Genomic DNA, 21,964 nt, shown 5'->3' with positions numbered 1-21,964 from the left:
CTTGTAGTGGAACCTCCTTGATGGCTTTCTTCTCCCACTTATACTAAAAGCTGGCAAAGCTTTTCTTACTGCTAGGATGTTTCCCTTACCAGTATTTCTAAACATATGTTGCACTTTCTTCTCAGGCATGTCATTTAGACTCCTCCTCCTCCCCCCCCCCCCCCCCCGGCCCCCATCTTCTGGAAAGGGAATGGAAGCAGAAGTGGGATATCTAGGGCTCCATCATCCTCTGCTCTGGTGTGGGATGCTGCTGCACCTGTCCGTGCTTCTGGCTCAGGGAAGTATCTTCTTGCCCACAGTATTTCTGTGGGGAAAGGTTTTTAATCCTCTGATGCTTCCACCTTTCTGTTTAGGCCATGTGCCCAGAAACCTGGCCTGATCTTTCTCTAACAGTGAACCTGGGCCAGTGAAGAGTAACATAGCTCCACTGGACACAGCAAATGGAACAGGCAGGGGCCTTTTATAGCCTTTAGAGAAGAAAATGAAATTATTTCACCTTTGGACTTTTAAGTACTATTGGAATGATTTTTTTTCTTCCTAAACAGGGAAAATAATGTTATAAAAGCATTTTTTTAATTTGTTTGCATCCTCCCCCACACTGGTGTTTTAAAAATGCAAAAAAAAGAAATACACTTTTTGTACAAAAACACTTAAAAGATTAAAAAAAAAAAAAACATGTTGGCCTAATCATTTGTGTGAAAGAACATGGTAGACACACTGGAATGGAGTAAGAGACAACAGACTAATTTTCATCCTTTTACTGAGGAGAAAAAAAATATTTAATATTTTTGTTGTATAAGGAATAGCGCCTAAGGCAAGGACTTACACTCCTGACCTCAGCCCCACATACTCCTGTTTTATAAAGCTATAGGACAGAGCAGAGTTGGAATTGAAAAGAAAGATAGGATAGAAGAAAACAGATAAATTGGGAGGGAGCAGGGGGATGCAGAAAGAATGACAACAGCCACATGTATGCCAAATATTTTTAGTCCCTGCAGCAAATCAGAATGATGCCAGCCAAGTCTATACACTGGCTGGTAACCCTGCCATGGATGCAGGAGAAAATGTTCAATACTAAGGGAGTGAGTGACGACAAAGAAAACTGGGCCACAGCTACGGTCTGACAGTCCAGAAGGAAGAGAGGGAGTACCAGATTTTGCTACTTGTGTGACACAAGCTAGAAAACCCTACCTCTCCCACTGCGGAGGCACAGCTACATTCCACCCATTTGTCTGCCTTACCAGACTGTCTGTTCCTCCTCTGGAGAACTGAGACCCTGCCTGGACTCTCCACTCCAGGATAAGGCCAAGCAGTCCTAGTTCTCTAGACTGTCTCTTTTATAAAGATTGGATTAGGGTAGATGAGAACGGTGAGAATTGTAAAGGTTTTAAAAAATAAAGTAGAACCCAGAGAAAATGTCAAAGCTGCCGCCATGTAGCACCAGCAACCAATTCTTGCATTTTTCTTCCCTGTCTCAGTAATCCCCTCTACAGAAGATTTACATAATTGGAACAGCTCTTTTCTTCCCTGTAAAGTCTCTGCTGGTACCAGGTTATAACCTGGACGGTGGGGAGGGTCTGCCTTAGGCTGGTTTGTGCAAGAGGGCCACTTAGGTCTCCTTGAGGACATTTATCTTGGCGCAGATCTTGAGGGCAGGGCCCAGCTTGATGTTCATGGCACTCATAAGATGTTCCTCTTTAAGTAATAAAAGGGCCTGTCCATCAATCTCCTGGGAACGAAACTCCTCTGCAATCTCTTGGCAGCCTAGAAGGAAATGGTTGGAATGTGTGTGAGTAAGTACATGGTAGGACCAGAGGAAATGAGGGGGCAACTAAAGATGAAAAGACGGAGACCCAGCCACGGTTAATCCCAAAGTACGTGTAAATTTAGTAATATAAAGGTCGTAGATAGCAAGCCCTGGAAGCAAAATGAAATCAGAGAGGGCAACTGGCTATTTAAAAAAAAAGCCAAGATAAAGAACGACTAAGTTGTTCAGCCATAGAAATAACTTCATTCAAATCGCTTGAGGAGGGGGGAAAGGAAACAAATATATACCTTTTCTTGTACACTGGCCAAAAAACGCAAGAGTCTTTGTAACATTTTTGCTTAAGGGCCCAGAATTCAGACAAATAGCAAGAATAGGGTGACTGATTTTCTTTTCTGAAGAAAAGCATCCCTTTGTCAAGAATAGTTTATAAACAATTCTGCCATGAAGAGAGTGGGACAACAATGGCCCCTTTATTTCCTAATCCCTTCTTCACTGAAGAAAGTCTTTTATCCATGGTGGGTATCACAATCACACCCAAAAATATACTTTATCCAAAAATTGTTGGTAAGAAATATGGCTGAAGCATAATAAAAAATGAAAATCAAACATTGCAAAATTGCTGACAGAGTAGAGGACAGTCAACCAGAAGGAAATTAGGAAACCAGGTTGTGAGCAAGTAACTTAAATAAATATGAAGACTAGAGCCTTGGTCATACCATACTTAAGCCTCTACCATTTAAATGTCAGTTATGTTCCCTGTTACAAAGGCCCATGTGGGATGGCCTAAAGAAAACTAAGCATATAGGTGACCTGGGTTCTGTTGGATAGGCCCTCAGTACCTTGTAGAGAAGCGATAAACTCATACACCTCCTCCACACTCCAACGGCTCGGATTACTGGACAGGAACACAGGGTTGATGCCATGTAATTCTGGTGTAGGCGGAGCTGTATTGGGGTTCCCCAGGTCACGTTCTCCATGCCCAGCTCTCACTGATAAAGGCCCAGGAGATGTTGGAGAGAGTGCTTCATCGTAACTGGAATTATCTGAACCCCGGCTAGAGTCCTCTTGACCCTATAGAGAAAACCGCGAACAGTGAGGTCATGAATAATAGCATCCTAAGGTCTCCTCTCCCCTCTCCAGCCACCCTGGGTTTATATTGGGTTAATACTGGGCATAGAGGAAAAACTAATCTTAGTACTAGTGAGAGAATTTGTACTTCATTTGCAAATGCCTGAAGTCAGCAGTCTACTCTCGAGTGCCTTTCAAGTATAAACTATATCACTTTCCTGATTCTCCCCTTCTACCAACTATCGGTCTAGATTTTCTCTACTCAAATACAGCATAAGGATTAATGGATACATGAACTAGTAGCAATCAGGTGAGAGGAGACTAAAGACATCAGGATCTCTAGGAATTTGGAGTAACATAATGTGAAACCAGAATTCTGGTCTCATACCCTTTTACCTGGGCAAAGGAACTGTCCTGTAGGAGAAGAAAAAGGCCCATTCTAAAGGTAGCTGGCTCTGCAAGGGAAGCTCACCCGGTGGCGCTTGCCCTGGATCTTGGCACGGGCAATGTCAGAGGAGCTGCGGCGGGGTCCACGCCGACGAACACGAGCGTAGTTGGCTTCTTGAAACTCTTTCATTTTTTTCCTCTTGAGCCGGAACTGGTGGCTACAGCTCACATTATACCTACACGTCAGAGGATATACAGCATGTCAAAGGTGCTGTAGAAGACCACTTTGCTGCTCCCCTGCACTAAATGTGAACTGGTACTTTGAGAGCTGATTTGGGGAAGAGAATAAAAGCAAAGGAGACATACCAGCTGTGAGATGATTCTGGGGAAGGGGTGTAATTTTAGGAGGAGGAATCAGTGCCGAAGGGGAGGAGGAGGGTGCCTGCGTACCTCTTAGCGCAAGTCATGGAGCAGAATCTCTTGGAGCCGCGAAACTGCTCTGCAGGGGCGTACTTCCCACAGTACTCACACTTCAGGAGATTCGCCTTCTTATCCAGCTCTGAAAAACAAGGCATCCCTGGAAAGCTGCCCTCTGTTTCTGCTCCTGCACAGGCCATCACTGGGCCCACAGCCGGACTCTAATTACTCTTGGGGTTTGCCCCCAAAGACCCACACAGCCTAATTGAGAATCCCTAAAACAAATTAAAAACCCAAGACCATAAAGACATGCCCCTCAAGAACATCAGTCTTCCCAGCCTTAGCCAGACTATTTCCATTTTACATGACTAATTTTATCCTAATTCATACACTCAGATTTCAGACAAAACTGCACTTGTTAATAGGAGAGAACAACTAATTACTAATGCCTAGAAAGATGATTCCTCTCCCACAAAGTTTCCAAAAGCGGGAGGGAAAATGTAAACAAAAATCCTTAATATAGATCACAAAATCAACAAGAGTCCTTAATACAGATCATAAAATCTACAATAAGGAAAACTGGAAATTAAGAAATATCCTATTTTAGATCATCTTTTGAAAAATATATCCTTATAGTAAATAATTCAACAGGTTACTTTAACTTGATAAAATTCCCCTAATCCTGTGGAACTCTTTTTGTGTGATTCTACATATTCTGTCACACATGGTTTCTGGGGCCTGCCCAGTGGCATAGTAAGTTCATGTGCTCCACTTGAGTGGCCTGGGGTTCGTGGGTTCGGATCCCAGGTGCGGACCTACACACTGCTCATCAAACCATGCCATGGTGGCGTCCAACATATAAAATAGAGGAAGATTGGCACAGATGTTACCTCAGGCACAATCTTCCTCAAGCAAAAAGAGGAAGACTGGCAACAGAGGTTAGCTTGGACAATCTTCCTCATCAAAAAAAAAAAAAAAAATATATATATATATATATATATATATATATGTGCTTCTGTATGTGAATGGACTTCATATAATTCCCACTTTAAATAGATAATTACTATTTGACAGAGTCCTCAAACACATCTCCATGAGCCTCCTTCCCCAGATGGGTCTCTACATCAATACTTACCAGCAGATGGGCTGTCCCCTCCCAAGGGGCCACCTGACTGATTCTCATTCAGCCCTGTCGAGAGGCCCGTCTGTAGTGGCTTCTCAGACTCTTTCAGTAACTGAGAACAACCCACCTGTCCCAGAAAAAGTTGAGAGTTAAGTTAGCCTAATTCCTTTCTGCTTCTCTATAGCTTTTCCCAGCATTTCTCACCATCATGTCTTTACCTAGATCTCCGAGTTAATGACCAAGTCTGGTTCAGAGAGAATCATTTTCAATATGGCAAGCAAGAGTCTTTAACTGGGTTTTTTCAGATAAGCCACTGCAGAACAGGTTCCCAGCCCGGCTCCCTATTTTGTCCTTTTCCCTCCTAGGTTGAATGGAACGCACTAGGAGTCAAGATACCTGTGTTCTAGGCCTGGTTCTGCAACTCGTAATACCTAGAAAAGTGCCTAACTTCTCTACCACAATTTTCTTCATTATAAAACAACCTAGTTTGTCTAACTAAACATTACAGCTTTAAAGGGCACTTTCTTCCTTTTCTTCTTTTCCTAACATTTTCATTTTCTGGTCTCCATGTTCTTTCCTTTTCTTTTCCCTTCCTTCTTTACAACTAACCATACAAACAGTAGAACTGAACCATTCTCTAATTAAATAGTTCTGAGCCTTTTGATTGTAGTGGAGTTTGAAAAGACAACAATCATACCAAGCCCCTACTTCAAAGTCCCACCTTACAGTCCTGCCCTCACCGGGAAAGGTTCTGCTCCTTCCTGGATAACGAAGCCTTCAATGATGTGGGTGAGAATCTGAGGCTTCACAATGGCCTGTGGGGGTCTTGAGTCACCCATCTGTCTGGACACCATGGCTAGCGTAGGAGGTGGCGCTGATGGGGCAGGAGCCAAGGCTACTAGTTCACTGCTTGGGGTATTAGCATTCACACTGGTCACTGGTTCAGCTTTCTCTGGAAAATAAACACAGATTAAGGAATAGATATGGGATGACATGATTGATCCATCTATTAGCCAAGCCAGCCTGATCTCCCACAATAATACATGTTCATCTCTGACCATTCATCCTGGATTCCCTGCTTTTGGATCTCCTCATTTGTCCACCAGTTCAGGCCCATATTCTACTGCGCCAGATGTATTTTTATCCCCCTCAGAGCACTGCTCTAATCTCTGCGCACTCCAACAGCACCGTGGAAATCAGTTACCTCCAAGACTACTCTTCTCCTCCATGACTTTTGGGCTCTCTGCTACTGGAGATGCCTTGGCAGGAAGCATTGAACCCAGTGTGGAAACGTCATCTCTCTCCTCCTCAGACTCAGCCTTGCGTTTGACAGCCAGTGTCTGAGGTTTGCCCTATAAAGTGAAGAATAGGAAAGAAACCAAGATTCATGAGTGAAGGATTAAGGAACTACAATTACTCCCATACTGTCAGAGAAAACCTTCTTAGTTCCAGATTCCCCAATTTGTGTACTTCCCATGGTACACTAAAATTCCTGGTCTTTCCCAAGAAGTGTAATTTCTATATCAGGACAAAAGAAAATGCAACATCATTTAGCCCTTACCCAGACTTCACAACCCTGGATTCATTACGGCCCAACCAAGAACTGTTGTTTTTCTAAAGATTGAGTTAAGTGCTTAAGGCTATCTTGATCTAACTTAGTACAGATCTAAAAATCCAGAGTGATTTCAGGAGCAAATTCAGGAGTATGAAGTTCAAATCTTATATACAGTAATGTCTGTCTCCTACAAAAGGAACAAATAAATACCAGTACCTTAATCTTTCACTAATGTCTCTCTCTTACAGAAGCAGATAAATACTAGTATCTTAACCTTCCCAATTCTTTATTCCCCTAAGTTAATCTCTATTTCCACTGATCCCCAAGTCTACTCAAGGGTGACAGCGCCCTCAAAACCATCAGACATCACTCACCGGCAGGTGCACAGACTGCATGTAGAAGGCAGCAGGGACCTGGGCTACAACAGGTGAAGAGGTGGTAGCCCCACCCTTTACCACATGTGCTGTCCCCTGCACAGGAGCAAGGGTCATGCCAGAGGCCAATGTGGGAGGGCACTCCTGCAGTGCACCAGGAGTCTGGGATGAAGGTGGCGAGGAGGCCAAATGGGCCTGACCAGGCTGCACTGTACCTGGCATCCCCCGGGAAGTAGGTACAGCGGCTGCCAGCTGTGCCAACCCCAAAGCCTGTGCCTGGGCTGTACCTGGCTGTCGGGTGCCCACAACTTGCACAGGAATATGGGGTGGTGGTTGCTGGGTAGCTGACATCTTAGCAGCCCCTAACTGAGGAGGCTTGATAGGTGCTACAGGTGGTTTGGACTGGATGGGGATGGGCGGCTTGGGGGTTGGATCAGGTGGGAGGGACATGGGTGAAGACTGAAGCATAGGTTGAACAACCAGGGTTTGGGCTTGCTGCTGGGACTGGGAAGGTGGGACCTGCTGAGTAGGTGGGACCTGTGGTGTTTGAGGGGCAGTGAGAGTTGTGGCTTGCTGCTGTGGCTGCTGCTGCTGCTGCTGCTGCTGCTGCTGCGCCAACTGGAGGTGTGTGGCTGTGTGGAGTAGCTGGGATTGACGGTGCTGGAACTGTTGCTGGTGGTGGATGGCAATCTGCTGCTGGATTACCACCTGTTTCTGCTGGAGGTGGATCTGTTGCTGTTGCTGAATCAGAGAATGGGGCTGGATCTGTGTGTAGGTGGCTACAGGAACAAGCCCAGGATGGAACAAAGAGGAAGAAGAGCAGAAAATAATCACCTTCATAAATTAAAAGTAAAGTCATCTTTCCAAGGTGTACCTAGTTTTGGAATCACACAGTGAATGGAACTCTAACCTGGAAGGACCTGAGAGATCACCATTCTGACTCTTTCCTCTGAGTCAGATGGTCAGTAATACTGACCATCTCCAGTCTTAAAGATCTCAAGGAAAGAAGTCCTTTGCTCAATCATTTAACAATCCTCAGTAATTTCTTGCATTTATCTAACTTTTATTTTCATCATTCTACCTAAATTCTATTACTTTGTACTGAGCAAAGAAGAATGGCTGGTCCATCCTCTACATGCTTAGACTCTGAGTTCCTCAAGCGCTGAGTCCGTTTTACTCATCTGTACATCCCAAGAACCCAGCCCGGTGCCTGGAACGTGGGAAACACCGAATAGTCACGGAAAGAATCAATGTCCACAGAGGTAAAGACACCAACATCTTCCCATGACTACCTCGGTTTTAAAAGTCGTCAGTCTAGGTTGCCACCTACGAGGAGTCATAAGAGGCAGCAGCTGGAGGCTGTGGCCTTACCCCGTTCCCTCCCGTTAACAGAGCTGACCATCCCGCGCTCAAGATTCCACCACGCTGTCCAGAGAACGTATGTGATATGAAAGTATTCTGGAACCAGAGCGCTGTAGCATGTCAATACTAGGTATTAGTAATACAACTGACAATTAACTGTTACTTTTTGTGAGTAAATTATCCAAATATAGTAACAACTAAATTGCTAGAAACAAAGAAGGCAAAAATATACAAGTAATAAACACACATATAACTATATCTAACCAAGTCTGAAAGCAAGTATAAACTATTTGGGGTTATTGTTATTATTATTTATTCTTTTTTATCCTGATCACTGACAGAGTTGATCACAGGTTGACTATATTAAACACCATGTCTCTACTTGCTAGTCCTAAGTGCTGTAAGGCACTTACACTGTCTCTGCTCTACACTGGGCTGACTAACCACCACTAAACAGTGAGGAGAGAATTCATCCCTTGGGCTAAATTCTAAGTGCCACGACCGGGGAATCTGCTTTTCAAAGATGCAGCCCTAGCACCTCCTAGAACCTAGCAGGCAATTCAGTAGGAACTGGGTGAATGAATGGGTAGAGTGAATAAACTGAAGAACTCAGGGCCTAAGACAGAGAGGACAAGACAATTTGTAAACGACCGCTGCTGGTGGAAACAGACGAGATCCAGCTGTTCCCTGTCCTCCTGTCTCCCTGGACTAATATGATCAAAGCTGATGTGATTCTCTTTCCTTCCACTACTCCAGGTCCAAGAGAAACAGGAAAAAAGGCAAAGAAATGCACTCTAAAGATTTCAAGCAAGCTCTGAGAGAATAATGACATTCTGAGAGGCGACAGCCTACCTGAGCTAATAAGGGTCTGGCTGGGAGCAGGTGTAGCTGTCCGTGTCAGGTTCATGCCCACATTCTGCTGACCAGACCCATCTGCTTCCGCCTTCTTGGCCGCTGCACTTTCTGCTTCTGTCTGGCTGCCCTGACTCACAGTCACTGTTTGGGCTGCAGGCAAGGGCTGCACCACTCCTGTGCCCTTCCTGGGACAGCTCCCACCACCACCCATTCCTGAGGAAGGTAACTGCCCCAAGCCCCCAGGTGCCTGGCCACCTCCACCTGGACCCATGGGCCCTGGGATGCTATTACCACTGCCTCCACCAGCCTGACTAAGGTTGAGGGACTGGCCTGAGGCCCCAGAGGAAGCCTGCGCCACAGCTAGGGCCTGGCTAGAGGCCTGGGACAGGCTAGAGACAGGGGAGGCTCCAGGAGGAATGGCCTTCTGAGTAGAGCCTTGCATTTGGGGTCCTTGGGCTGAGGCCTGTTGGTTCCTCACTGCCAAGTTCTGCACCTGAAAGATAAGAAGATGGATTGAGAAACAGGGAACAGGAGGCACTGAGGTCAAAGAATTCTGTGACTGATTCAGAAGCAGTGAAGATGGCTACAGATATTCCACAGCCTACCTCAACTCGTACCTCCACCTTTACAATTATATATATTAAAGGCCTTCCAATCACCCAGAGAGGAACTCTTGAATCGTATTTGGTTTTTTAACCTCCTCATTCACTATCAAATCTATCATCAAGTTTGGCCATTTATTTCTTCAAAATGTCTCAGATTTTCCCTTTCCTCTCCATTCATTCATTCAACAAATACCTACTATGCCTCAGGTACCACACTGGATACTGGGAATGCAGGGATGACAGACACAGGCCCTGCTCCTAATGAATACTTTCTACAAGGGAAGAAAGACAAGAGAATCACCAATAATCATTATCCTACTATGCAGAGATACGCACAAAGCGCCACAGGAGCAGAGAGGAGGAGGAAGATTCATTCAGACTAGAGAGATTAGAGGAGACTTGCTAAAACAGGTGACGTTTCATCTGAGACCCAACAGGTAATGGTGAAGGCAGGAGTTTGAAGACATAGGTAAGAACATTTGCAAGACCACTGAGCCAACAAATAGCACAGCATTTTTGGAAATTATAAATATTTCATTATATTTGGGGTGCATTAGAGGGAATGGCAAGAAATGAAGCCAGGAAGGTAGGCTGAGGCTAGGGAGGTAGCAAAGTGCCAGATTTTGAAGGGCCTGGTATGTTAAAACAAGCAGAGTCTGGACTTTATCTGTCTTCTTCATGGTTATATTCCCAGCACCTAGCACAGTGCCTGACACATGGTAAATTACTCCAAAATATGATCAGAGAGAAACACTGAGGAGCACTTCACTGATTATAGGAAGTCACTGATGAATATTCATCAGAATAAACAGGATCAAATCTATAGTTGAAACCATTCTTTTAAACATTGTAGACGTAAGTATAAATCAGTACAACCACTTTGGAAAACAGTTTGGCATCATATCCTGAGGCTGAACATTCACACACCCTCTAACCCAGGAATTCCACAAAAGAAACTCTTGCTGTGCACAACAGGAGGCACGTGTTCACAGAATGTTCATAGCAGCGCTATTCACAGTAACAAATGCCTAGAAACAATCCAAATGGCCTTTATCAGAAGAGAAGATGAATGAACTGCACTAGATTCACACAATGCAATACTACACAGAAATCAAAATTAATAAAGTATAATGACATACAGTAATATGGGTGGATCTTGACAATAAGCTATTAAGAAAGCATTTCCAGAAAGATTACATACAGCACAAGTACCTTATAAATTTAAATACAAATAAAACAGACATACACATAAAATGAAACAGTGTCTGGGATTTGCTTCTAAACAATCCACAGGGGCAGGGAAGGGGCCTGGATAGGCTGGCCAAATATTGATAAATGCTGAAACTGGATAGAAAGTACACAGGGATTCATATTTTTTTCTATTTTTGTATATGTTTGAAATTTTCTAAAATAAAAAGTACTTTTTAGAAATATATGTAAATGCAATAAAACTATATAAAAAGGGACACAAGGGAAGGATGAACCTAGGAATCAGAATGATCGTCACCATGGGCAGGGACAGGCAGTGGATGGAACTGAGGATTGCTTATTACATTATTAAAACTTACTGAGTAAATAAATAAAAGCGGGCCACGAAGGGACAGTGATGAGAGGACGTCATAAGCCAAGGATTATATTTATCAAATTCTGTATACCATAGGTATAGTTAAAAATAGTGTTAGTAACAACATATATTTTCTTATTTAAAAAAACTTATTCTGATAGTAATGTGGAAGAGGATTAGAAGTGGATAGGATGAAGCCAAGAGACCAGTTAGAAAACTAGTACAGTAATTCAGGTGAAAAATAAAAAGAACCTGAATTCAGGCAACAGCAGTAAAGAAGAAGAAATGATAGGTTTTGAGAGAGATTTACAAGAATCATCAGGATTGGGTGCCGGGACACTTAATATTATCAGGTAATTACAGTTTTTTTCTAATCACCTTCCTTTCCATAATGGCTATTTAAAATTTTCCTACCCTCCCTGTACCTCAGAACTGCTTCCTTTTTCCCCTCTCACTCTTCACCCCTGCAGAGACAATAAAACCATTATATGACATGATACTCCATCACTTCCATCACCAAATCTACACACTCAGCTGCTAAGCACCCATCACTTCTCCTTTCTATGCTTCCTCCTATCAAAGGGCAACCCTTCACTATGCTCAGGATCCCATCCCCTCCACCTTCTCAAGAAGCTTGTATTATCAATTCTTTCCTGTCTCTTCAACCTCTCCTCTATCGGTCCCCTCCCATCACCATGGTCTGAAGCCCACCTTCATTTTGCTTTCCTGTTACTGCTGAACTCTTACTATTTGTTGACATTCACTGCATCTATTCCCACTTGTCAAGCATACTCTTTTGGCTTCAACTCCCGCAACTCCACTGAAACAGCTCTCCATGCATCTTAGTAAATCCATCTTTCTTGCCCTCTCTACTGCATTTGACAGAGGACCCCTGCCACTTCTTGTAACATTCCGTTCCCTTGTCTTCATGACATCACAGAATCCAGATTTTCTTGTCTGTGTCACTCTTCCCTACTCCCCTTTGCCAGCCCATCACCCTCTACTTGACCTTCAACTGCTTGTAGTCTGCTCTATTTTCTAAGGGCTCGCCCTACCCTCAGGGCTCCATCTTAAAGGCTCCTCTCTTCTCAGTCCATACCATCTCCCTAAGCAATGTCAAACACTCCCTCGGCTTCAACATCATCTCTATGTCTACTACTCTCCAATGTTTATCTCCAACTCAGACCTCTCCTCTGAGCTCAAGCACCACATATATAAAACTGCCAACCCAATACCTCCTTGCGGATGGCTCACAAACCCTTTTAAGTCAGCGTGTCCAAAAGTGACCTTCGCCCTAAATCCACTTCCCCAATATTCTTCATCTCATGAATAGCACTACCAGCCACTTCACTGCAGTGTCAGATCTCATCTCTGCCATCTCCCTCAACTCCCCCATCCACTGAATCAGTTCTCCTTTTTCAATGACTATCTAAGTTTTCCCCAAATCTATTCATTTCTGTCCATCTCCATTGCTATCGCCTAATCCAAACACCATCTTTCCCCTAAACAATTATAACGCTGTCGTTCTCCCTACAGTCACACCCACACAATTTCCATTTATTCTCGGGAGGAGCCAACACAGTCTTTAAGAAAAAAAAAAAATCACTTCAAATCTCTCCACGTCACTTGCATGTTTGCAATCCCTCTATAGCTTCCCACTGCCCTTTGCATAAACCCCAAAATCCTAAACACAGTCTCCAAGGCCCTGCAAGATGAGGTTTCTCCTCCCTCTCCAGCACCATCTCCATCCCCATTTGCCAAACTGCAGGAACACAGGTCTTCTTTCAATTCCTCAACTATATAAGGCTCCTTCCCTTCTCGGGGTCTCTGCACTTAAGGTTCTCCTGCTTTCACCACTCCTTCCATGTCTTCACTCGACTAACTTCTACAGGCCTCGATTTAACTGTCACCTCCTCAGGGAGGCCTTTTTGACATCTACCCCCATCCCAAGGCTAAATTAAGTTCCTTTCTATGTTTTCAGAACACTCTATACCTTCTAATGAAGCAATTATTAAACCATTGGATTACCTGTTGAATGTCCAGTGCTTCAATGATTTATCGTCTCTGTCAGTCTAGTGATCATGCCTGTCTTGGGCATTCCAGGCTAAGGAATGTCTGATGCGTAACAATAGCTAACACTCGCAAACACTCCTATAACCAGGCGCTGTTCAAGCACTTCACATATCAACTTATTCAGTCCTCACAACACACCCTGAGGTAAGTATTTTATAATAGCTATTTTATAGATGAAGAAACTATGGCAAAAAAAAATGTCAGGTCATTCACCTAGGTCACCAAGTAAGTCGTGGAGTTGGAATCTGACCCAAACATCAGATTCACATTTTCAACCACTACTCTGTCCCTCCACATATTGACACTCAACTATGGAGGAATAACTAGATGGATAAATGAAACAATTGGATCTGGAAGCAGTCTCGACCTCATGCTCTGATTCCACTGCTGTCACCATAGTCTAAAACAAGTCTTCCCTTAGAACTCTATGACCCAAGAAGTTCTTAGCAGGTTCCCTAATTTCTTTCTTCTCCAGGCACATGATCCTACATGATTCTTTCTAAAGTACTTTCCTTGTCCTATTAATCCGCTGATCAATAGGCAGCAAAGACCTCTGCTACCTATTAAGTTACTTGGCTTTCGGAATTCTCCCGAACAATGCCCTTTCTACCATCAGGCCTGTTGTCTCCACTTTATCCACTCATCACCAACTCATATTCACATTTATGAATTATGCCTTTACACATGCTGTTCTCTCTCCAGTTTTCTTCTTACTCCAAATCAAATCCTACTCATCCTTCAAGAGTATCCCAAAAGGGATCTCAAGAGGGATCCCTTCAAGAGGATCCCAAGCATCCCAAAAGTCACCGAAAGTAATGCAGCCAACTCATCTCTAAACTCAGATGTCACTCAAAGTTAGTATCATTTACTTCTGCACTTTTTTGTTCTCTAAGCTCTTTGAAGATCTGACTCATTTCTTTTCAATTCCCCAAAGTTTCGAACATATATCTGTGCACAGAAATAGAAAGAGCTCAATATTTACTTGCTAAAAGATAACCTAAAAGACTGAAATAAGTATTATGAGGTCCCAGTTGCATCCCATCTGTAAGAAACTAAAAAATTTAGGCTCAAAATAAATGTATCTTTTGGGGTAAGGCATGGGAAGCAATGGTGAGGAAGGCTACACTGAGAAGACAGTGAGCAGAAAGAGACAGCTGGAGAGCTACAGAACTCATAAAGAGAAGGAATCAGCATTCTTCCAGCAACTCAGCCAGGTCAGCTTCACATCTATCTACAAGTAGAATTCCCTCAACCATCTCGTATCTTCCAGAGGCGGTACTGCAAGGAGAGAGAATTAAGACTTCCTGAATAAAACTGAGCCAGGGAAGGATAAAAGAATGGTAAGAAAATCTACCCTCTATTAAGAATAAGGCTTCCCAAATTCACAGGGCTGTCTTCAGTCAAATCTACTTTCCTTCCTAACTCAAGAGTTGTAAGGGATTCAAGTTCTAAAGAAATTAAGAAAAGTGGGGGGGAAAAAAAAGAATTCTGCAAAGTGGTAATGGGCTAGAAGGGTGTGCCCTGGTCCATGGTAGTTCCCTTCATCCTCCCCAGTGCCCATCCACACACAGGTCAAGTGGTTGCCACTGACCTGATCTGCATCTGTATGAACTCCGGGAGACTGAGCAGATGGCACCTCCTGCTGGACTGCAGCCACTGCCCCGTTAGGCATCAGGATGAGCTGGGAGGCTAGAGGCACATTCCGGCCCAGGGTCCGGTTTACCTGCAATAGGTTTCCCAGCTGTGGCTGGCAAGGAGAGGAGGAAGAGGAAGAGCAGAGGAAAGAGAACAAGAGGAAAAGAAGAAAGACAAAAGAAATGGAAGGGAAGGACCACAAGACAAAATAAACAGAAGATACGAAACAGCTAAGCCCTGTGCCCCTTTCCACACCAACCCCGGAGACCCTTATTCTCCATATGTGATGAATCATCCAGAAGAAAACCTGGAGTGTGTACAAAACCATAGATTGATAACAAAGAGTCAAACATCAAAGAAGCTGAGACAATGAGGGTTTTAGAACAAGTATTTATGTACAGTAAGTAGACAGGCTAAGAGATAACTTAGAACTTGTGTACTTGAGCCACAGGGTTAAAGATCAGACTACACCTGACGCTAATTTAGTCAAATGTTAAGGAGAACGTCCTCTGACTTAGGATTCTCAATGTAATGTGCAGCTACCTGTGCATAAGTATCACTTCTAGAGGCAAACAAGGCAAAGGAAGTAGATCAGTTTGTCTTAAAACATCTGGGCAACCATAGTTAAATAAAATAGCTTTCACTCAAGTCCCTGCCAGGGACAGAACAATTATGCCCCTGGGACAATGGTGGTTGCGTCTGTGGCTTACCCGTAGATACATCTGGGCCTGGGACTGGTTGAGGGGTGGGGAGGTGGTGTTCCCCAGTAGCACAGATTGGGTCAAAGTGGTAGCACTGGGAGAGCTCACACTCTGGGATCGGCTGATGAGCTGCGCGGCCGACGTGGTGGCCAGATTGATCTGTGTGGTATAGAAAAGAACCAGGACTAAGGATTGGGGAGAGGTAAACGGAAATGCACACGACTGAGAAATTCAGAGTGACACGGTCAAGAACAGAATATTCACTTTCAAAGGGTTAGGAGGAAATGAAAAATGCCTTCCTATTCATAACTATCATCCTGGCTACTATGGGGTATTACCAAAGTAAAGACACTAGTCCCTAAGAACTAGCCTAACAGTTGAGAAGGCAAAGGAAGGAAATGGAACAGATTTTACTTCTCACTGAAGGGCCCAAAGATTATTCCCTTTCCTTTGTCATCTCTTCTTCTCCAGGATTTTCTTCCTCCTTTCTTAGACCTCCTCATTAAGACCCCAAATAGATTCAAGTTGTTTATTTTCCCCTTTACTAATATTCTCTACGTAAAAGCAGTAAACACCATTGATGGCTCAATAAACACTCTTCAGATCAGCTGCATAAAGTAGTTTAACCCAGAGACAAAGACCCAGGGGGAGAAGCCTCTCAGTGGGGAGAAGCAGTACTCACTGAGGCCTGGGTGGTGGTAGTCTGCTGCTGTGCGGTGCTGGTGTTTGGAGAGCTGGCCTGCCGACTGGCAGCAATTGTGGCCTGTTAGAGAGGAAAGGAAACAAGGAAGAGCAGAAACAACAAAGGAAAAGGCTCTGAATCTTCCAGTAATAAATCACAGGCACAAAACATAATAGAGATCTCAGGTAAGAACCAAGAGACTCGCTATGGAATACGGAAAAGTATACTCACTATCCCAACAACCCTCACATGACCACATATGCCAACCCAGTAATTCCCACAGAACCCTCCTGGGCAGGCAGGCAACCTGTCCTGCTCCTCCCGCTTTCTTTTAGGTGGAAGAACCTGGGCTCAGGTCACACCATGCGTTGCTGATAAGTCTAGCCCAGAGGTGTCCAATACAAATACAACGCGAGCGACCTACATAATTTTCTACTGTGCACACTTTTTTTTAAAGTGAAAAGAAACAGGAAAAGTAAACTTTAATATTTTATTTAAGCCAATATATCTCATTTCAACATGTAACCAATATAAACAAACTACTGAGATATTTTACATTTTTTTTCACATTAAGTCTTTGAAATCCAAAATCTTATTGCATCTCTCAATTTGGACTAGCCATATTTTGAGACCTATTTTTTTTTTAAAGATTGGCACCTGAGCTAACATCTGTTGCCAATCTTTTTTTTCTTCTTCTTCTTCTTCTTCTTCCCACCAAAGCCCCCCAGTACATAGTTATATACTCTAACTGTAGGTCTTTCTGGTTGTGCTATGTGGGACACCGCCTCAACATGGCGTGATGAGCAGTGCCATGTCTGCCCTCAGGATCCGAACCAGTGAAACCCTGGGCCACCGAAGTGGAGTGCACAACCTTAACCACTCGGCCATGGGGCTGTCCCCTGGAGTGGCCCCTGGACTAGTCATAGAGGCTAATGGCTACCAGCTTGAACAATGCAGGTCGAGAACATAGCCATTCTACCTGTAAAAGGTAGTTCTCCCATAGTTCTTATCGCAACCCCAGAAGCTAAGATCTATCCACCCTTCTACAGGAGGACAGGAGGCAGAGGAGACCGTTTCCAGCCTCGCTTAGGGAGGACACAGTATGCCCCTACCCACCTGTAGTGCCTATCCCCTCCCTCTAGGGCCAGCTGGCTGCTGACCTCTCACCTGCTGGACGGCAGCCAGGCTATGCAGCTGGGCATTGCTGAGCTGCTGCTGAAGCATGAACTGGTGGAAATACTGAGCCGCATTAGGCTGACGCTGCAGCGCCTGCAGGGCCTAGGAGGAGAAAGAGAGGATCAACTCACTTAGAATGAATCACTCCTAACTCCTATTCTATGCAAATCACTGTGATCCTGTGAAGGGACACACTGGGAAGAAGAGAAACAAAAGAAGACAGGAGTCTGGTTAAATCACCAACACCTGATTTGTCCATTTTTATATTAGAACCAGTAAGTTCACAGTCCTCAAAAAGTGGAGAAGCAATTAACTCTGCTATGCTCTATTCTTGTATATAAAGAAAAGTAAAGCAGTGTGATCACATGAACTCTTCTTCCCCAAAACGGAATCTGGAAATACACGGTATAGCAAAGAAAAGAAACGGGATGAGACAGGTCAAAAATAAATAGATGTCGATTAATGTAAAGAGAAGAAAACAAAAGACCACACTCTAGCAATACAAAAAAGGTGACAGGGTCCTAAGAGGTTGAAAACGATGAAAAATACAGTAAACAGTGACTTATGAAAGAGTCTACCAGGTAAAATTTTCAAATAACTGGCATTTTCAAATATCTACAGTACAATGCTAACAGATGTTTATAAAGATGATACTGGTAATTCAGCTTTAGTGTAAACTTCAGAATATTACTTTACTGTTATTCTTTAAAAATTAGAACTATTCTTATGATGTACATAGTTATTCTAGTAACCCAAATATTTTAAGGCCCCATTCCCAAGCAGACTTTTAAAAACATGGAATTTGCTATTTGTCTAAAAATAAAACTCTAAAGTGTTTCATACTTCAATTACTGAGGATGATTTACAAGAAAGACCAAAGATTAAAAACCTGACAATCCATGATGAGAAATGGTTACTTAGAATCTAGCCACATGAACTGAATGGTATAAAAAAACCTTAGTTTAAAGACTGAATCTCATTCTCTGCCTGCTTGCTTAAACTGTTGTAAACGAAGATTCTCAGAGCTGGAAGGGACCTTAGTCATCACTCAATCCAACTCCCCCAGTTTGCTGGAGAGGAACTAAGGGCGACTATCTTCCAGCATCTTTGCCTACCCCGGGCCAATACTCACAGATCACAGCCCCTCAGAGCTGAGCCTCACCTGCACTGCTTGTCGTTCATACAGTGACATCTGAGCTATCTGGGGCCGAGAGCTGCCCCCAGAGCTGGAACTCCCATTGGTGGAGCTAGAGTTCTGCTCACTCTCAGTCTCCATGATAGTGGTCCAGGGTCCCCAAGGCTGGTGCTCTGACTCAAGACCTAGATGGAAGTAGCAAAGGATTAAAATTTACACCTGATCTCAAACTATTATTTCCTGCTATTATTCAAGTTATCTAAGAATCCTCCTCTTCTTCCATAAGCCATGATTTCTCAGGTTTTATAACTACCAAAGCTGCAATACATTCCTACAAGCATATCTTCCCCACACTATCTTTTGAAGCTATGCAGTGTCTCAAAAGAAACAATCTTTACATATTCCCTCATGGCTGTCACTAAATATAAAAGGGGCAGAATATAAGACAGCTCCTCATAATACTAAGGCCACCTTATATTCCCAGAATACTTTTTAACAATTTAAAATATTCCCCATTAAAACTTACTGTTATCTCATTTTTATCTGCATCTGCAACATCATTATCAGCCATCATCTTAACAATGGTCAGAATTTACTGAGAAGCCACTAGATGCCTCCTTTCACCTGGCTGGGCTCTTCACCTCCATTATCTCTCAGAGTGCTTTTAAGGGAAATATTACTATCCCCACTTTACAATTGTGGAAATGAGGTTTTCTAAGGTTAAAGAAGTCGTCCCAGTAAGTATCAAGTCAGTACACTAGCATGTTTCTTCTTCAAACCAAAAAAATAAACCTGTGGGTAAGGTAGTGTCACTCAGTTTTGAGTACTCATTGTCCTCATTTTATGGAGGAGGGGCTGAAGATACACCTATGTTGAATGCATCATGGAAAGTCTTAAAACTAGGAGGTAGAGAGCTAAGCCTACAGTTCATGTAGCCCAAATAGTGGCCTGGTTCCAGCTCAGGCTGCTAATAACAACTCCTTAGGCATGTCACTTTCCCTTCTTACACCTCAGTTTCCTCACTTGCAAAGAAAACTTCACAACTGAATGTAACGTAACATTTTAATAAACGATTCCCAGGTATTAAGCGTGTTAAATACACAGCAATGGAAATCTTCAAGAAAAGAAAGATTCAACTTTTTAGTGCACTAAAGTGGTCAGAATTTACCCTCTAGGGGCAACACTAAAATTTGCAAAAAGACATGAAAACATTGCTAAGATCCAAGCAAGGAGACAGGAGATGAGAAGCAAGAAGAAACATACCGCCAAAGCAGCAGCAAATGACAATAAGGTTTTTCAATTTATTCTTACTTTTTTTCTCTTTTGTTACACCTAGACACTACATTCTCTACTTTTGAAGCACGAGGCCACTAGAAATATCAGGTCAGCAAAGCACTATTTGGTTTAAATGTAAACATCAAGCCAGAATTCCTGCTCAGGGCCGTCAACAGTTTTATTAGGGTCAATTTATCTTAATGATTGCATGCAAAACAAAGTAAATAAAACCAAACCACTTGGCCTTAGAAATAGAGTTGGGGAGCTTTCTTATTATTCCATTTCCAGTAGAATCTGATCGCATCATCATCATCCCCCAAGAACTCTACCCATCTCTCCAGTTTCATGGAGGAATAGTAAAATCACTGAGAACATGGATATAGCCCAAGCAGTCCACAGGACGGAGCGTATCAGCATCAACTCTAGTCTATCTTCTCCCCACATCTTTTGCCAAAATATCAAAGCACTGAACAGATACAGACCCATGAATCCTCATTATCAGCATGTGAAGAAAAAAAGTGGGTAACGATTAGAGGCAGCACAGCACAGTCGCACAGATCTCTGGACTTAGCTCATTGGACTCAAAAGACATGAGATCCCTTTACTAGCTGGAGGGAACTTTAATTCCTACATTCATAGGTGAAAATGCTAATAAACTGTATGACCCCTCAGCTCCCCAAAGACTTATTAACATTTTTTTTTCAGATTGTGAAATGGAAATAGAGATGGAAAGGGAGCAACTTAAAGTCTTTACTAGAATCAGGAGAAATTGTCATCCACACGAGGGTTCCTAGATCCCAAGCACATATATCTATTCATTTGTGATCAATGTTGGGACAGTAAAATTAAGCACAGAAAATGAAGACAACAAAAAGTTTAGGAGGCACAGTGAATTTAAATTTTCAGAATTAAACTAGAAGAGAAAGAGTGAGAAACTGATCCACAGAAGTCCCCAAACAGCTAAACCCCGGTCATCCTGAAAGGTAGTATTTGGGTGTGTGTGGGCTGGGCTGGGAGGAGCACAGAGCTAGAAAGGGATATTGAAGTGGACCTGGTACAGGGCCTACTGAGCCAAGAGTTGGAGGAAACCAGTTTTCCTACGCATAAAACTCTGTCTTGTAGAAAGGATGGGGCAAGGGAAGGGAGGCGGGAGAAGGGGCTGTGCCAAAGAAATGGAAGTAATTTGGAGACTAGGGATAGTAGACGACCGGGGGTCCTTGCTGTATATAGAACCTTGATGAAAACGAGGTTCCAAAGAGGAATCAAACACACCGGGGCAAGGGGGCAGAGAGAGCGGTGCCAGGAGGGAGCTGACCCAAGACAGCAGGGAACTGTGCTCACTGATAGCCGGGAGACAGGCAGGAGAGAGACAGACAGAAGTCAAGGAATCGGAGGCTGAAGAACCCAGCGGACCATAAAAAGCAGGGAGATAACTAGACAGCATGCTTGGATGGGAGAACCAAAGTCAGAGAAGGAGAAATGAATGAGAAAACGAGCAGTCAGCAGCAAGGAGGGTGCCGGACGGCCAGCACGAAGCACAGCGAGCGGACTTGGACAGCAGAGCCGAGCGACCGCAGAGCGCAGCGCTGGAGGTGGGCAGGGAGGGAACTGGGGGAGGTACCTGGGGCGTTACACAGCCCAAGGTGGCTGGAGAAACATCCCCGCGCAGCCAAGCCCCCGAGCTCCTGCCCTCCCCAGCCCGCCGTCGCCCGGTTACCTTCGCGCCCGGCTCTGCACCCAAGCGCTCCCGGGGGGCGTCCACTTCATGTGCCGGGCTCCCCGCTCGCCAGGCTGGGCGGGGGGCTCGCTCGGCCTCCGCGGCGGGCTCCCCTCGCCTCCTCCCCTTCCTGGAGGGGCGGGGGCGCCGAGGGCGGGGTGGGAGGCGCCCGGCGCGGCCGCGGCTCCCCGCCCCTCCCGCCGCTCCGGCTGCGGGCCCGGCCGCGGCTCTGCCAGGCCTCCGGGGCTCGCGGCGGGCCTGTCACTTCCTGCCGGGCCGAGAGGGTGGGGGCGGCAAGCCGGGGGCTGCGGGCCGGGCTGGAGGAGGGGGCTGGCGGGGAGGTGCTTCCGGGGCAGCCGGACCCCTCCCCCAGCCCACCCCCTCCCCGCGCGCCCTCCCCCTCCCCGCGTCCCTCGTTTCCTGCCGGCGCCCGTTGCCATGACGACGCCGCTCCCGGGCCTCTGCGCTCTAGGCCCCGGGGTTTTTTTCCCT

The 21,964-nt window shown here is 44.5% G+C and overlaps 1 protein-coding gene across 7 annotated transcripts; it reads right to left on the bottom strand.

Annotated features, from left to right (window-relative positions):
- Window positions 1-743: 743 nt before the first annotated feature.
- Window positions 744-21,632, bottom strand: PHC1 (polyhomeotic homolog 1). Of its 7 annotated transcripts, none has more exons than XM_023643106.2 (15): window positions 21,473-21,632; window positions 18,508-18,665; window positions 17,337-17,447; window positions 16,170-16,250; window positions 15,497-15,646; window positions 14,743-14,898; window positions 8,907-9,402; window positions 6,693-7,471; window positions 5,968-6,115; window positions 5,504-5,715; window positions 4,776-4,890; window positions 3,674-3,782; window positions 3,309-3,459; window positions 2,608-2,839; window positions 744-1,764 (listed from the first exon to the last, which is right to left on the bottom strand). In XM_023643106.2, the coding sequence occupies exons 2-15, from the start codon at window positions 18,619-18,621 to the stop codon at window positions 1,610-1,612; spliced, it is 3,009 nt and encodes a 1,002-aa protein (XP_023498874.1). In that variant the 5' UTR covers window positions 18,622-18,665; window positions 21,473-21,632; the 3' UTR covers window positions 744-1,609. The 7 variants fall into 7 exon arrangements, with proteins under 7 accessions (XP_023498874.1, XP_005610971.2, XP_070127082.1 ...); XM_005610914.3 differs by having other exon boundaries at window positions 14,743-14,874; window positions 21,473-21,621; XM_070270981.1 differs by having other exon boundaries at window positions 14,743-14,874; window positions 20,238-21,524.
- Window positions 21,633-21,964: the final 332 nt, after the last annotated feature.

Source organism: Equus caballus, chromosome 6 (genome assembly GCF_041296265.1).
Source record: "Equus caballus isolate H_3958 breed thoroughbred chromosome 6, TB-T2T, whole genome shotgun sequence".
In the NCBI taxonomy this organism is placed as follows: Eukaryota; Metazoa; Chordata; class Mammalia; order Perissodactyla; family Equidae; genus Equus; species Equus caballus.
This window is presented reverse-complemented; position numbering and strand designations above follow the sequence as displayed.

What these genes read in the sequence shown, in the direction of transcription:
- PHC1 (XM_070270980.1), bottom strand. An exon ending in GCCTGGCTGCCGTCCAGCAG is followed by an intron (nt 16,251 to 17,336) that starts GTGAGAGGTCAG and finishes CCTCTCTAACAG; the next exon opens with GCCACAATTGCTGCCAGTCG. An exon ending in GGAGAAGAGTAGTCTTGGAG is followed by an intron (nt 5,716 to 5,967) that starts GTAACTGATTTC and finishes TTTATTTTCCAG; the next exon opens with AGAAAGCTGAACCAGTGACC.